Below are 13,526 nucleotides of genomic sequence, written 5' to 3' on the forward strand. Positions count from 1 at the left end.
AAACAAAAACCTTTCCATCAATATATATTTCCACTGGAAAAACCCCCACAGTATTCACACACACTAAGCCAGAATTGCTTTTCAGCTCCCTGCAAGTGTTGGTCCCGGAGCACAGGAATGAACAACAGGACACAATCTTTACAGCAGACCTTCTTTCAGTCACAACTCATGTCAGTATTCTAATCTAAAGTTGCTGGTGCAGAACTAATTGGTTTTTTCATTCATCACATGAAAATAAACACCTTCATTAATTAAGAGTGCTTTTTGCATAGTATAAAAATGAACCTATTGGACTTTTCCACATCTGTGTGGAAGAAGAGTTGTTACTGATCCTACAGCATTTTAGTTACATAGAACTCCACCCTCTCTGAAAATGGTAAGAAACCACTAACTTGGAAACAAATGTGTTAAGACAGTGGTTTCTCCAGCTGGCTTTTCATATAAATGTATGCATATCCCCACTATTTATTATTTATGAATCATATTCTTCAATATGGTTACGCATGCATGTCAAATGCAACTTTTTTAGGCCTAATTAATTTCTATTCCCACAAATAGGCATTAAGATAATTAAGGCTATGCAATAATTTTTCTGTTTCAGAGTTATATATGCCCAGCCCTAGCACTGCAGGAGTAAAACTTTAGCATTACAGATTTTACTTGTATTTAAACATCACAGACATTATTTCCTACTGACACGAGTAACAAGCAATAATCTAGACTTTACTGCTCTGGTTCTGTTCAAGCATAAATCCTGCCCTAACATGAATATTCACACTTTTTTTTTTTAACCTGTCCTTGTATTTTCAGCCACATTTTCTTAGAGGAATGATCAGCACAGCCTGAGATATGGTTTCACTTATTAAAACATATTTGTCACTAGATAAAACACATGGCTGCACAGATTAACACCATGCTGTGTTCTACTTCCCCACGCTCTCTAAAAAGCTGAACTAAAACAGAATGCACAACTACTTTCACTTGGCAAATTTAACACAAAAGGAAGTCCAAAAAAATCTGCCAATTGACAAAAACCCACAACAAACAAACAAACCAGGAAAAACACCCAAAACAAACCAAACTAAACAAAAACATCCCCCAAAAAGTCTTCCTCCAAGCACTCAAGGATTCAGATACTGTGACAAGGCATATTAGAAAAATAGCTGTGTAAACCAACTGCATTGAGTTTATCTGGGTAAAACATTTGGTATATATACAATACTTTTATCTCATTATCTCAGTACTAAAGCTACCTTCCACTGACTCATATTTCAGCTCTTATAACAATGGACTTTTTTCTTCATATTTTTCTAAATTTTCAAGTGCAGTTAAATATCAGCATATATTTCTACATTCTGAAAATAGAATTATTACCATAATCACTTCAAAGCTAAATTTGTAACACAATTCAACAGCTAAAATAATAAAAATGGATCAACTCAGCAGCATGTGACTAATCAGACTGAGCAACTTCCACTATGTGCTTTAGAAGCCATTAACTTTTACATTGAAGATTTTAGATTTGAATGTGCTAAGATCTGAATCTACTTCTCCCATCAAGAATTTATGTTGCAATGTTCACAGTACTTGCAGTAGGTCTATCTGTAGTCTTAACCTCAAACAACGCTAATATACAAAAGTCTATTATATATGATGACAGGTAACAAATACAAAATACCTCAGGAATTTAGTTTTACCTGAAGGAACAGCTGTGCTATTCTGGTGGTTTTCACCAGGTGACACAAACAAGTCTTCCTCCCCTTCAGTAGATGAACTGGAAGAAGATTCAGTACTGAGATCATTCTCACTGGAGCTGCTGGAACTGGGGAGTAAAGCATACTTTCTTCGAGCTAACACTTCCCGCTTTTTCCTCTGCATTAAAATTCGTTCTTTTTGGTTCTGTGTCCGCTGTGATGAACTTGTTTTCACAGCTCTCTTCCTATATGGAAGTCTTCTTAAAGAACTGTTGTGAAAACAGGGCCTTTTCATCAATAACCCAGGTACAGAGTCTGCCTCAGTCCGAGGCCACTTCTGTGACCTTGCACTGTGAGTTCTGCTTGGAGTATTCAGCACTGCCTGAGGGTGTCTCACAGGAGCATCTTTTTCTTCATCAGATGTTACTGTGTCAGAGTCTCCAAAATGCAAGCTAGATGAAGGCGATGAGATACAGTCACTAAAAGAAGAATCATTGTCTTCACTCTGTGTTTCTAGATGCTGTCTCAATCCTAAGATTCCTTTATTTTCCTTATCAGGACAGTTTTGAGTGTATGAAGGACCAGCCTGCTGGCTCTTGCGTTTTTTTCGCACCACAATACCTTTCTCTTGGTCTGTATGGTTGCCATTCATGTCCTTTTGCTTTTGAGAATCACCACACAAGTGAGAGTACTCATTCCCTACTTTACTGGCAATCATCTCAACTTCTGCAGTGAAGCTTTTGGCCTCCCCAATAGGCTCAGGGTTCAAGAGGATCCCCTTCAGACTCTCCTGTCTCTTTGGTGCATCAGAAGGAACTTCACTCTTCATATCCGCTTTTAGAGTATAAACTATATTACATTCAGGAGTCCATTTAGACATGGAAAGATTTAAGAAAGGCCTAGAAAACAAAACAGATAAGCATCAAGAAAAGAAGCATTAGATTTTTTCAAAAGCAAAGCTAAAATAACAGAAAGCACATTTACTGCTAGGACTAATCCCCCAGTGGGAATGGCAAAACAACAGTAACCAAAATACAACTGTTTCAAAGTGTTAAAAATACTCCTTGACAATGTAATTTTTCATTAAGACAGAGCTCTTTAATTTGCATTGAAGGGAAGTTCTTAGGGTCAGTGAAAATATTATCACTCTCACAGAGCAAATACTGATCTATGTCACCTGCAAAACTGATGATACCTGCTTTACTGATACTTAAGTGTGGCAGTTACAGGCTGCTGCTTATAGAAGTTACCTGAGTTTTGGCTAAATAGCTCCCATAACCATCAGCTAAAATGCCTGCTTATTAAATAAGGCTGTATCTTCCCCTGCAGCAGAACACATGGACAACACATAGCTCAACACAATACACAGGACTGTATGGTGTCAGTTGAGCTATAAAAGTCAGTTACTTAGAATTCATCACTCTTTTCTGACATGAAAAGGAATGAAACATGAGAGATTTTGAACCATTATTATTTTGGGGCAAAGTAATAAAAATCCATTTATTACCTTGAGTCTCTTTTAAAAACCACCACACATTAGCAGTACAGTGTACAAAGCTATTTTCAGTCCATGTACTTTTGACTCTTCCCCTATGACAGAAACTGAGTACATCATAGCATATGTTCCCTTAGCAGTCAGTACTGGGCAGCTTCACCTCCCTGCAAAAACATAAAGCTGCCAATGTATAACATGAGCCTCAAAGAAGTACTTTTGTACTGGAAGACACAGACAACAGTAACCTCAGTAATGGATCCATGCTCAATCTGCTTCATCTGCCATCTCTGCCTTTGGTTTAAATTCCCAAAAGGGAATGATGAAACAATTTGGTTCCCACTGTGATAACTACTGGAACTCTTTACTGTAACTAATATCAGAGGTTTTTATGCCTCAGCTGAATAAGGCTATAGTAGACACTTGACAGCTTACAGCAAGTTGTGCTCAACTACCAAAAGGCTGCTGAAAAAAATATGTGCAACAATGCCCAAAGTGGAATAAGGCTGCCTAAGCAGCACAGCTGAGAACATGCATGAAGCCACAAAAAGACCTAAGCCATTCTAGAAACAGCAGCAACAGCCACCCAGGCTGACAGGCCTGAGAGGTTGTCTGCATGAACCTCAAAGTTCCACAAGGCTCAATGCAAGTCCTGCACCTGGGCTGGGGCAATCCCAAGCACAAATACAGGCTGGGCAGAGAGAGTGAGAACAGCTCTGGAAAGAACTTCAGAGGGTGTTACCGGATGAGAAGCATTACATGACCTGACACTGTGTTTGCAGCACAGAATGTCAATCATATCCTGGACTGGCTCAAAAAAAAGTGTGGCCAGCAGGTCAAGGGAAGGGATGATCCCTCTATTCCACCTGGACTAACATGTCCAGCTCTGCAGCTCCCAGCATAAGGACATGGAGCTGCTGGAGCAGGACCACAAGGAGGGCCATAAAGATGCTCTCAGGGGTGGAGCATCTGTCCTATGAAGACAGACAGAGAACTGGGGCTGCTCAGCCTGGAGAAGAAAAGGCTCCAAGGAGACATTACAAAACTTTCCAGTACCTAAAGGGGTTCCAAGAGAGCTCGAGAAGGACTTCTGACAAAGGCATGTAATGACAAGAAAAGGCGGAATGGCTTCAAACCAAAAGAGGGCAGGTTTAGATTAGATATGAAGAAGAAAGATGCCTCCTGGAAGAGCTCATGGAAAAGTTGGGCTTTAAGCAATGTGGTCTTGTGGAAGGTGTCCTTGTTCATGGCAGGAAATTTGGCAGTAGATCACATTTAAGGCTCCTTCCAACTCACATGATTCTATGATGGTTCTATGATCTGAGGCAAGTTAAGCAGCCCTGCCTACTCAGGTCTATAACCCTCTGCCTGAATCTCCAAACTCTTCAAAATGCTAATGCATCCTTACATGCAGCATTAATATTTAACACTCATTTATTTCCTCATAGAACATATCAATACAAGACTGAGACTACAGAACAGATTTAAATAAGAATTTTTTAGACTGTTTCACAAAGTGATGCTTTCAGGAATAGCTGTGAGCTAGCTGGTCCTAACAGACCCTAAAGAATTATTTATTTCAGTTTGCAATGGGTATAAACTGATGCATCATCCCAGGCAATCAGTGTCCTCTTCATAGCCATAAGCAACTACTACACTCCATGTGATGTTATCTGGGATAAAAACTTTGCAAAAGGCACCGACACTGCACAACTAACACTGACAGAAGCTGTAAGCTGACAGGATCTTTCTGAAGATCAAGAACCTTTTGGATCCTAGAGCCCCAGCTGAAAAGCCCCATCTGAATGTTCTCACTGAAAAGCCTACAAACATTTATAACAACTACTGTCAAATATGAGGCCTATATCCTCTGATAACAAAGTGCTGCTTTCTCTATAGGAATTACAGCAGATAGGCATATCTCACACGCAAATCAAAGCTATATTCATGCAAGTTGGAATAAACCTCCTCTTGCCAGTACAGACAAGGGGCTCTTCATTGAAGCACTACTCTTTTTTTTAGAGCAGTAAGTTTTAATGGAATGTACCATATAAGGCTACCTTTTTCTTTAGGTAGGGCTGAAAAAAATGAAGTAGCAAAATTGGAAAAAAATAGGAGCACAAGAAGTCTACCTAGAAAACAAATACTACCAAAGCTGTGGAGTTCTGCTGTCTATCCTTCCCAGCTCCAGCTCTTAAGCAATCCTCACCATGCTCATCCATACCCTCACACACATGCACCATCCTTCTTTGGAAAGATAAGGACCAAGACTTCCATTTTATCCAGTTTCTAGTAAGGACAGAATCCAGCATTCAGATCTTCCACAAGCACACAGAACAAGCAGTACATAGTCCTCCTTCTGTTCCTCCCAAGGTCACCTTTTAGCTCTGTTATTTATGCACCACTGTTTTACAGAAATGTAACAGTCTAGTCAGTCTTCACCCCAGCCCAAAAGCAACCCAGACCCTCCCACAATAACCCTGTATTTCATCACAAGTTTTTTTAGAAAATCCAAAAAATATTTCAATTTTGGGGGAAAAAATTTTTTTTTATTCAGAAAGCTTATTGTCTTTGAACACAGTCACAACTTACCAGCATATACTATATGTTCAGCCTATACATAACTGTTTCCTCTCCTTTTAACATGATAACTTCAGAGTCAAAGTGAACTGACCCCTCATTTTTTTTATAAGAAATTAAAATCTGAACATTTTCTCTTTATGTGAGCACAACAAGGGCTGATTTACTGGATCCTGTTCTACTCACTGGAGTGCTAGCCCCCTTTTTATTGTTAAACTAAAGCAGAGGAATCTCCATCAGCATGAAAATTCTGCATGCTGAATGTGATTATCCTTGCATAAGCTCTGTTTACTTTAGTGCAGAAGCCACTGTGCTGAAATACAGGTATAGCTATTTAAGTTACAACAAAAAAAAATAGTGTAATGACATTTACACTTTGAGAAACCTCAAACTACTGTAAGACAATGAAAACCTGAAACTATCGCAGTGCAAACAAGTGCATCTGAAACATTATTTATTGGATTTGTTTTATTCCAACAGGCAGCCTACATACACTAGCCAGTTATCACAGAGTCAAACATTTTGTATATTCTTACTCTTACAACCATGGAAATTCAACCAAGTAATCAAGAGCTCACCATTTTTGCTAATCAGTGGAGAGGCTGAAGGGCTGCTTACTCACAGGAGGGCTGCTGCCTTCAACTACAAACTTACACAACAGCTTAAACAGGAGGGGTTTTGAAGTGAACAACAGCAATCAACGATGACAAATAATCCATTCCTTCACTATTTAGAAGTGCTATTACAAACTTTCACACAAAAAAAATTGACCAAAAAAAGACAAAAGCTGGACTAGATTTCAGTCCATTTTAAGTATGTTCAGTGTTAGACATAAATGTCCATTTTTCTCTGCACAGAAGACAAAATTAAAGAGGGACTACAAAAATAATATGCAAATAATTAAGTCATTAGAATGAGATCATCTGCTGTTAAAACATTTAGAAGTACCTACAATATATATTTCTAATTAAAAGCAGTCCTCAGAAGCTTTTTCAAAAAGCAGCAGATGAAGTAAGTTCAATCAGCATTAGTGTTCCGCCTTCCTAATCAAAACATGTGCCTATTGACTTAGACCCCCACATTTTCTCTCAAAGTTTTGGTTTACTATCCTCTTTTATGCCATTATGACTCAATGAAGAGCTGTTAAGACAGCTGCCTGAATAGTTATTCTAAGTTCCTCTCTCAGGTGTATGACTGTTTAGAATTATGAATTGCACATGACTTTTATGCATTCTTTTCACCACTTAAAACCATTGATATTAATCATTCTAAGACATACAGCAGTGCAAGGAAATTCATGCAAACTGGGAAGTCCCTGGAAATAGCTAAGTCAAAAAACAAGGCTAAAGAGGTCTTTACAGCAAGTTTATGATCACATATCAAAGTGAAACACATCTGAGTTATAAGATGGAGCAAAGGATTTTGTCATTAATAATTAATTTCTTTATAAGCAATCAGAAAGTATGCAGCATTACAGCACTATAAAACAGTAAAATGCTTCATTACACAACATATAACTCAGTTTTTTGGTATAAACTTTGTTGATGAATACATGTGACCTAATAATCATTACCCTGAAAATGTATTTTCAGTCACATTCTGAAATATATTCAACCCCCTTCACCACCTAGAAAAAAATCTCCTCGCATTTGTTGTCCCTTTATTCAGTTCTAACTTGTTTTCTTTGCATCTGGTCACTGAACTCCCAATTCACTTTCAAAATTAATTCCCTTCCCTGATATGCAGTTTGTATCAGATTTTACTTTTAACATTATTTTTACTCCAACAAGCTAATACTTGTACTGTTAAATTAATGGGAAAATCTTTCTTTCCTCTCATTACAAATATGTATTCTTATTCTTTCAGCAAGGCTTTCCCATTATATATATCAAGAAATAGGAAAATGAAAAAGGTTATAAAATTCATACAAGGCCTTCAGCAAAGTGAGAAAACCTAAGCACTGTTACTTTCCAATCTGAAGAGCAGGCAGCCAAGCAAGGCTGATTCCTACATGGCCCTGACACACTGGAGGCTGACAGAAGGCTGAGGAGCCACTTCAGGAATTGGACCCCCAATTCATTCCCATGGAGACTGAACCTCAGTGCTATCATGCCCTGCTGCTCGAACAAAATAAGGAACTCACTGAGTAGATCACAAAAAACCACCACTCATTTTCCTAAAAGAAGCAGTTCTGTCTTACTCATTTCATTTCTATCAAGCAGGGACAACCTGTATGCCTGTCCAATGCAGAGCAAGTGACAAGAAGAAAAACATTGAATATTCACTTCCACTATCAGGAAAACAAGTACAATCAGATTTCAACATTTTATTGCATTCTTCTTCACTTTTTATCACTTCATTAGAAAAACAATGTTCTTCTAAAGCATGTTTTAACTAGTAAATTTTAGCCTTCTAATTTTTGACAGAAAGTAAAGCAACAAATAAGTTAAAGACTTATGCATTTTATAAAATAGCAATAATCAGAAAGCAATCTGAAATTCCACAGTGTTTGCATTGATACTATGTATCTTTATTCACAGGACAATATGAAATACTATTGCAAACCATTCTCAATTTCCTTTCTGTGCTTTAATGCAGACATAGTGACAACTCCATTTTTAAATGACAAATTTACTGGAGAATTCTCTGAGCAGAATACTTACATTCTGCCCTACAGAAAGGTACAGTAATTCAGAACAACATACATGGTATGAGTTACTAACTGCACGTTCTGGAAATAAGTTCTTGCTTACAGGCTCCCAAAGCCAGGCCACGACATCCAGCCCAGACAGAAGGGTTTGCCTGTGCTTTGCAGAGGTGCTACAGCTACATGAGCCACAGCAATGCAGGGAGGCTTATCCACTACCTGCAGGCAATTCTAGGAACCATCACTGCCTTTGAAAGTCTACTCTTGAAGTGTTATTACAGGTACACTACTACCCTTACTAACCTTCACAAAGCCATCTCAAAGTCAGACCCCAGTAACTATACCATCAAGTACAGTAATGAACGGTATCCAACATCTGGACCAGCAAAGTCTCCTTAATTTTATCCCCAAAAAATTCTTTTGGGACCTTCAAGGTTTGGTTCCTGATGCCTAAGTCAATTCAGCTCATTATGCAATTATCTTGTAACAGAAACATACCTACAGGACAGCTACAGAATGCCTCTGTTGTGCCATGCTGTCATTCACCTCTGAGCCCTGTATTCCTAGGGAGAGACTACTGAAGTGTCTCACTCCAATAGAACCCAGCACACAACAGCTACAAACAGAGGAGCTCTTCAGGACAGGATCTATGGCCTGCCTCCAGCTGGAACACACAAAATCCACAAAGCATGTGCAGCTGGAAGCATCTCCTGTTAGACAGTGAGCTGAGAGCAATGCTGCTGAGCCCTCTCCAGCCCAGGCGAGCTGAGAGCAATGCTGCTGAGCCCGCTGAGCCCAGGTGAGCTGAGCTGCACAGAGCCCCTCCCCAGCCCAGGTGAGCTGGGCTGCACAGAGCCCCTCCCCAGCCCAGGTGAGCTGGGCTGCACAGAGCCCCTCCCCAGCCCAGGTGAGCTGGGCTGCAGTACACTGAGTCAGTCCAAGGCCATAAAGGCACCCAAGGAAATCCCAGCCTGAAGCAAGCATCACCATGCACACACTCAACTGGACAAGGAATCTGCCTGACTTGCAGGATGGATGCAAGCAGGTGTATTTGACAAAAATGGGGCTCACAAGCACATTTTTCAGTCTAGACATTTCTTTGCTATGTCCTAGGCTTAAATCAGTTAGCTACATTAACACTATATAAATCATGGGTTCAAGATAGAAGCATTATGATTTGGCAATCAGGAATGTTTTGGCTTCAGTGAACTCCAAGACAAACATAACAGCATGGAACTTCAGAATAAAAAGTTGTAGCTTTATAAAGTGATGACAAAATGCAATTTTTTATTGGAACTTAAGATCTTAACTAGAAATTTTTGCCTACCAAGACAGCTAGGAAAGTTCTGAGATACACAGCCATCAAAAATTATTTTAAAAATTGTTTCTTAGTCCCCCTGGCATTTTTGACCTTTGAGATATGTGTAATTCTTCTTAATGTATTGTCATTTTGCAAACACTTCTCAATAAAGTTTTGAGGAACAAAGTTAAATATGATCTTTACCACAGCTACTAGTAAGAACCTTTCATGTGAGACTTGTGAAATTAACCATTGGGACAGTTTTATGCTGTTCTTCAGGAAACCTAAGAGAAATAGGGGATTTTATAGATACTAAACCGAGCAGATCTGCCAATTTTAGAGGAAAGGACACTGCAGCAGACTTCTCCACTCTGCACCCAGCAGAGACAAAAGTAAACATTTTACCTAACAGCAGTCAAATATTAGGACTAAACTGTACTGGGAAAAAAAATGACAGAAGCAAATAGCCCTTACTGGCCTCTTGCTAGTAAAGCCACAAACCAGCCTTCTCAGATTGCACTTGGTGAACACTTAGTAAGGAAGACATCATTTTAATTTAGGGCAATTCCTTTTCCAAATAGCATAAACTACACAAACCAACAAAATAATCCTGTTTTATCACCAGATCTGCAGTGGTTTGGCTGTTTGCATGTCAGTAAGGTTGAAAAGAGATTTATAAACATGCATACTGAGTAACATTGTACGGGATACATGTACAATGTCAGGATAGGATAATTACTCAAAGTGGTCCTCTCCTAAGTTTTGTCAGTGTAGCTGCTTCCAAAGTTTATAGAGCTCTTGTAAGAAACACAAAATGTAACCACAGCTGAAGTCTTTAACTAGTGAACTTCCTTCAAGGTTAAGTACAGACTGGTAGGGTTTTTTTGGTGGGCTCAGGTCAGGCCTAGCTAGCAGAGAATCCTCATGGGGCAGAAGGAAAGGAAGAAAAGAAAATGTTTCTTTCACCAACCCAAACTTTTGCTGACAACTCGACTTAGAGGAGGATGCACATCAGGAAAGCCAATAGGAACCCTTTATACAACATCTGCCTATGGCAAATCCATCTCTCTGTACTATCCCCATTGTTTACCAGTGAATTAAATAATCCTGTTCCTCATCCCATCATCACACCCCCCTTAATTTTTCCCTATTTATTCAACTGCTTGATATGCAAACCTCTATAATACATCAGCCATGGAGGAGGGAACTATCACCTCGATCTTCTCAAAAGAATGTCCTCACCATTAGAGGAAATAGAAACAACTGAAATGAAAGATTGTACATCTTGGAAAAAGAAGGCAGCAACTGCTGTCAGCTAAATGTTACTGCAACACAGCCACCTCCAGTGAAAATCAACTGCTGTAACTGATCTGGTTATGTAGGTCAACAAAGTTACGAATTCAAATATAAACTGGAGTCACAGTCCTGCTAAGATACACTCTTAATACACTTTTACAAAAGCCACTGCTTCATTAAAGGCTTATTTCTGAAAGGTCAGAATGTTCTCATCCATATTTTGAAAGGACATACAAAATATGCATGAGTGCTGTGAGCTGTTGTTCACCCTCAACCTCCCAATACCAGACACAATCTCATCTGTAGCTGCGAGGGCTTCAGCCATCAATAAAAACCACCAGATTTTTAAATATGCAAGACTTCAAGAGTTTTAAAACAGGAAGCTTGGTACCTTCTACACTGTTATTTAATTGAAGTGAACCATAAAATGCTCCTACAGCCTTTCCTACCTTATGAATTCCATAGGTGATTCTATACAGTGGATGAGTGCACAGACAGATGACCAGATGTTCACTCTATCAAATAAACCAAGATCACTTCTTTCCCTATCAATCCTTGCACATCAGCAAGAATCATCCTGTCTAACAGGGTTTGCTTCTGTTCCCTCCCTGCCCCAAGACAGTCCCTTTATCCAAAAAAAGTAAGTACAAAAACACTTAAATTGTTCTGACAGCAAGATCTATGGATATGTGAACAAGAAGAAGATGTAATTTCTGTTTTTAAGACTGGCAAAGCATTGTAACTATTTAAATACTAGTTTTCCTGGAAAAACTTTCTACTAAGTATCCAGCATTAATATACCTTTGGAATTTTCTACAAGTTACAACAAAGACAAGGAAAGACCTTATACTGCACCTAACACCTAGCTTTCCTTTAACAGTTTATAATACAGATACCATGACAAAACCAGGTCTACACAATGAGAAGTCAATTCTTATCTTTTTGTTCAAACCTTTTGTTTCTGAAATAACTGCATTAGAATCAAATTATTCTAATTACAGCAAACTCTTACCTTCTGCATTACGTCCTCTTCTGGAGAAGTACTTGGGTATCAGGAATTAAGGGTCTCATTTAATCAGCTAAAGCAACCAGGCCTTGCTTATGATTTAATAGACTAATTTCAAGCCATGGAAGAGCTTATTCAAAACATAAAAATTCCATGAATGCATGCTCAGCCCTAATCTCAGAAACACAGACACTTAAAAAAGTACATACCCTTAGCACCTGCCCATTGCAACAGCGAGGAGCCTACGAACCTCTGAAGATTCTGGCCTACATTTCTGAATGAACGTTACTTCCTTGTTCATCAGGCAAAAAACACCTGAAAATGGTGATTTTTTTTTTTAAACACGGGTTAAGAGAACACTAACTTCGCAAACAAAACAAATGACGTCATAACAAACGCTATTACGCGCAGAAATAGAAACTCATTTCCCTAAGGGGAAAATTTGTGACAAATTTGTGACAAAACCCCAGAGAGTGCTGCGGCTGCCCGCAGCGAAGACACGGCTTTGTGCGTCAACGAGGCGCTGAATAAAAAAGGAAAAATACATTCTGCGTGAAGTTCCCACCCGCCGCACAGCCCCGCGGGTCAGCGCTGCCGTCAGGGCGCAGGGCGGGGGGACGGGGGAGCCCCCGCCCGGCCCCGGCCCCACCCGCGGGGTCCCCGCCGCCCCCCGTACCTGAGACAGCGAGGCCGCGGGGGAAGGGGCGGGTGCCGCCGGCGCCCTGCGCAGGGCCGAGGGGTAGAAGCGGCCCCGGTGGGCGCCGCAGTGACCCCACGGCGCTTCCCGGTGCGCCTCGAGAGGCCGCAGCGTCCTGGCTGTGCCGGTGCCGCCGCTGCCCCCGGTCCGGTCCCGGTGCGGCCGCTGCGCCGGGCGGGCCCCGCTCTGTTGTGGCGCAGCCCCCGCCGCTCCCTGCCCAGCGCAGCGCGACACTCGGCGCTGCTTTACAGCCGCCCGCAAAGCGCAGCCGCGCCGGCGTGCGCCCCGCCTCCCGCCGCGCCCCCTGCCGGGCGGCGGCACCGCCACAGCGCGGGCTGCGGAGGGGACGGGCCGGGGTCAGCGCGGGCTCCTGAGGGCACCGGGCTGCCCGGGGTGGGCTCTCGAGGGCACCGGGCTGCCCGGGGTGGGCTCCCGAGGGCACCGGGCTGCTCGGGATGGGCTCGCGGCCACGGCCCTGGCTGCCTTCGCTGCTGCTGCATGTACGCGGTTGTGTGTAAATACGTCAAGCGGTGGTGTCAGAGCATGGACCGGGCTCTGCTCGGTGGTGCCGGGGAATGGGACACAAGGCAATGGACAGAAACATGCACAGAAAGTTCCCCCCGGCCTGAGAAAGAACTTCTTCACTGTGCAGCCAGCGGGCACTGGGTCAGGCTGCCCAGTTACCCCACAGCTGGATGCAGTCGTGTGCCGTGGCCTCTGGGATTAACCGGCTTGAGCAGGAAGGTCGGTCGGACCAGCGGGGACCCACTGTAGTCCCCTCCAACCTAAGCCTTTCTGTGATGTCCCTTCTAGG

General features: G+C 41.4%; 1 protein-coding gene across 4 annotated transcripts in view; it reads right to left on the reverse strand.

Moving 5' to 3' along the window:
- The window catches only part of RNF111 (ring finger protein 111), a 44,244-nt gene extending 31,330 nt beyond the window's left edge, over nt 1–12,914 (reverse strand). For 2 of the 4 annotated variants that reach the window (XM_084214052.1, XM_084214051.1), the window contains exons 1-2: nt 12,692–12,769; nt 1,698–2,593 (exon numbers count right to left, since the gene is read on the reverse strand). In XM_084214052.1, the coding sequence (XP_084070178.1) occupies nt 1,698–2,574 (877 nt within the window). In that variant the 5' untranslated portion in view covers nt 2,575–2,593; nt 12,692–12,769. Of the gene's footprint in view, nt 1–1,697; nt 2,594–12,224; nt 12,300–12,691 lie in introns of those variants that run through there. The other 2 variants (XM_084214053.1, XM_084214050.1) reach the window with 2 other exon arrangements.
- Nucleotides 12,915–13,526: the final 612 nt, after the last annotated feature.

Source organism: Fringilla coelebs, assembly GCF_963513975.1.
Source record: "Fringilla coelebs genome assembly, chromosome: 12".
Lineage (NCBI taxonomy): Eukaryota > Metazoa > Chordata > Aves > Passeriformes > Fringillidae > Fringilla > Fringilla coelebs.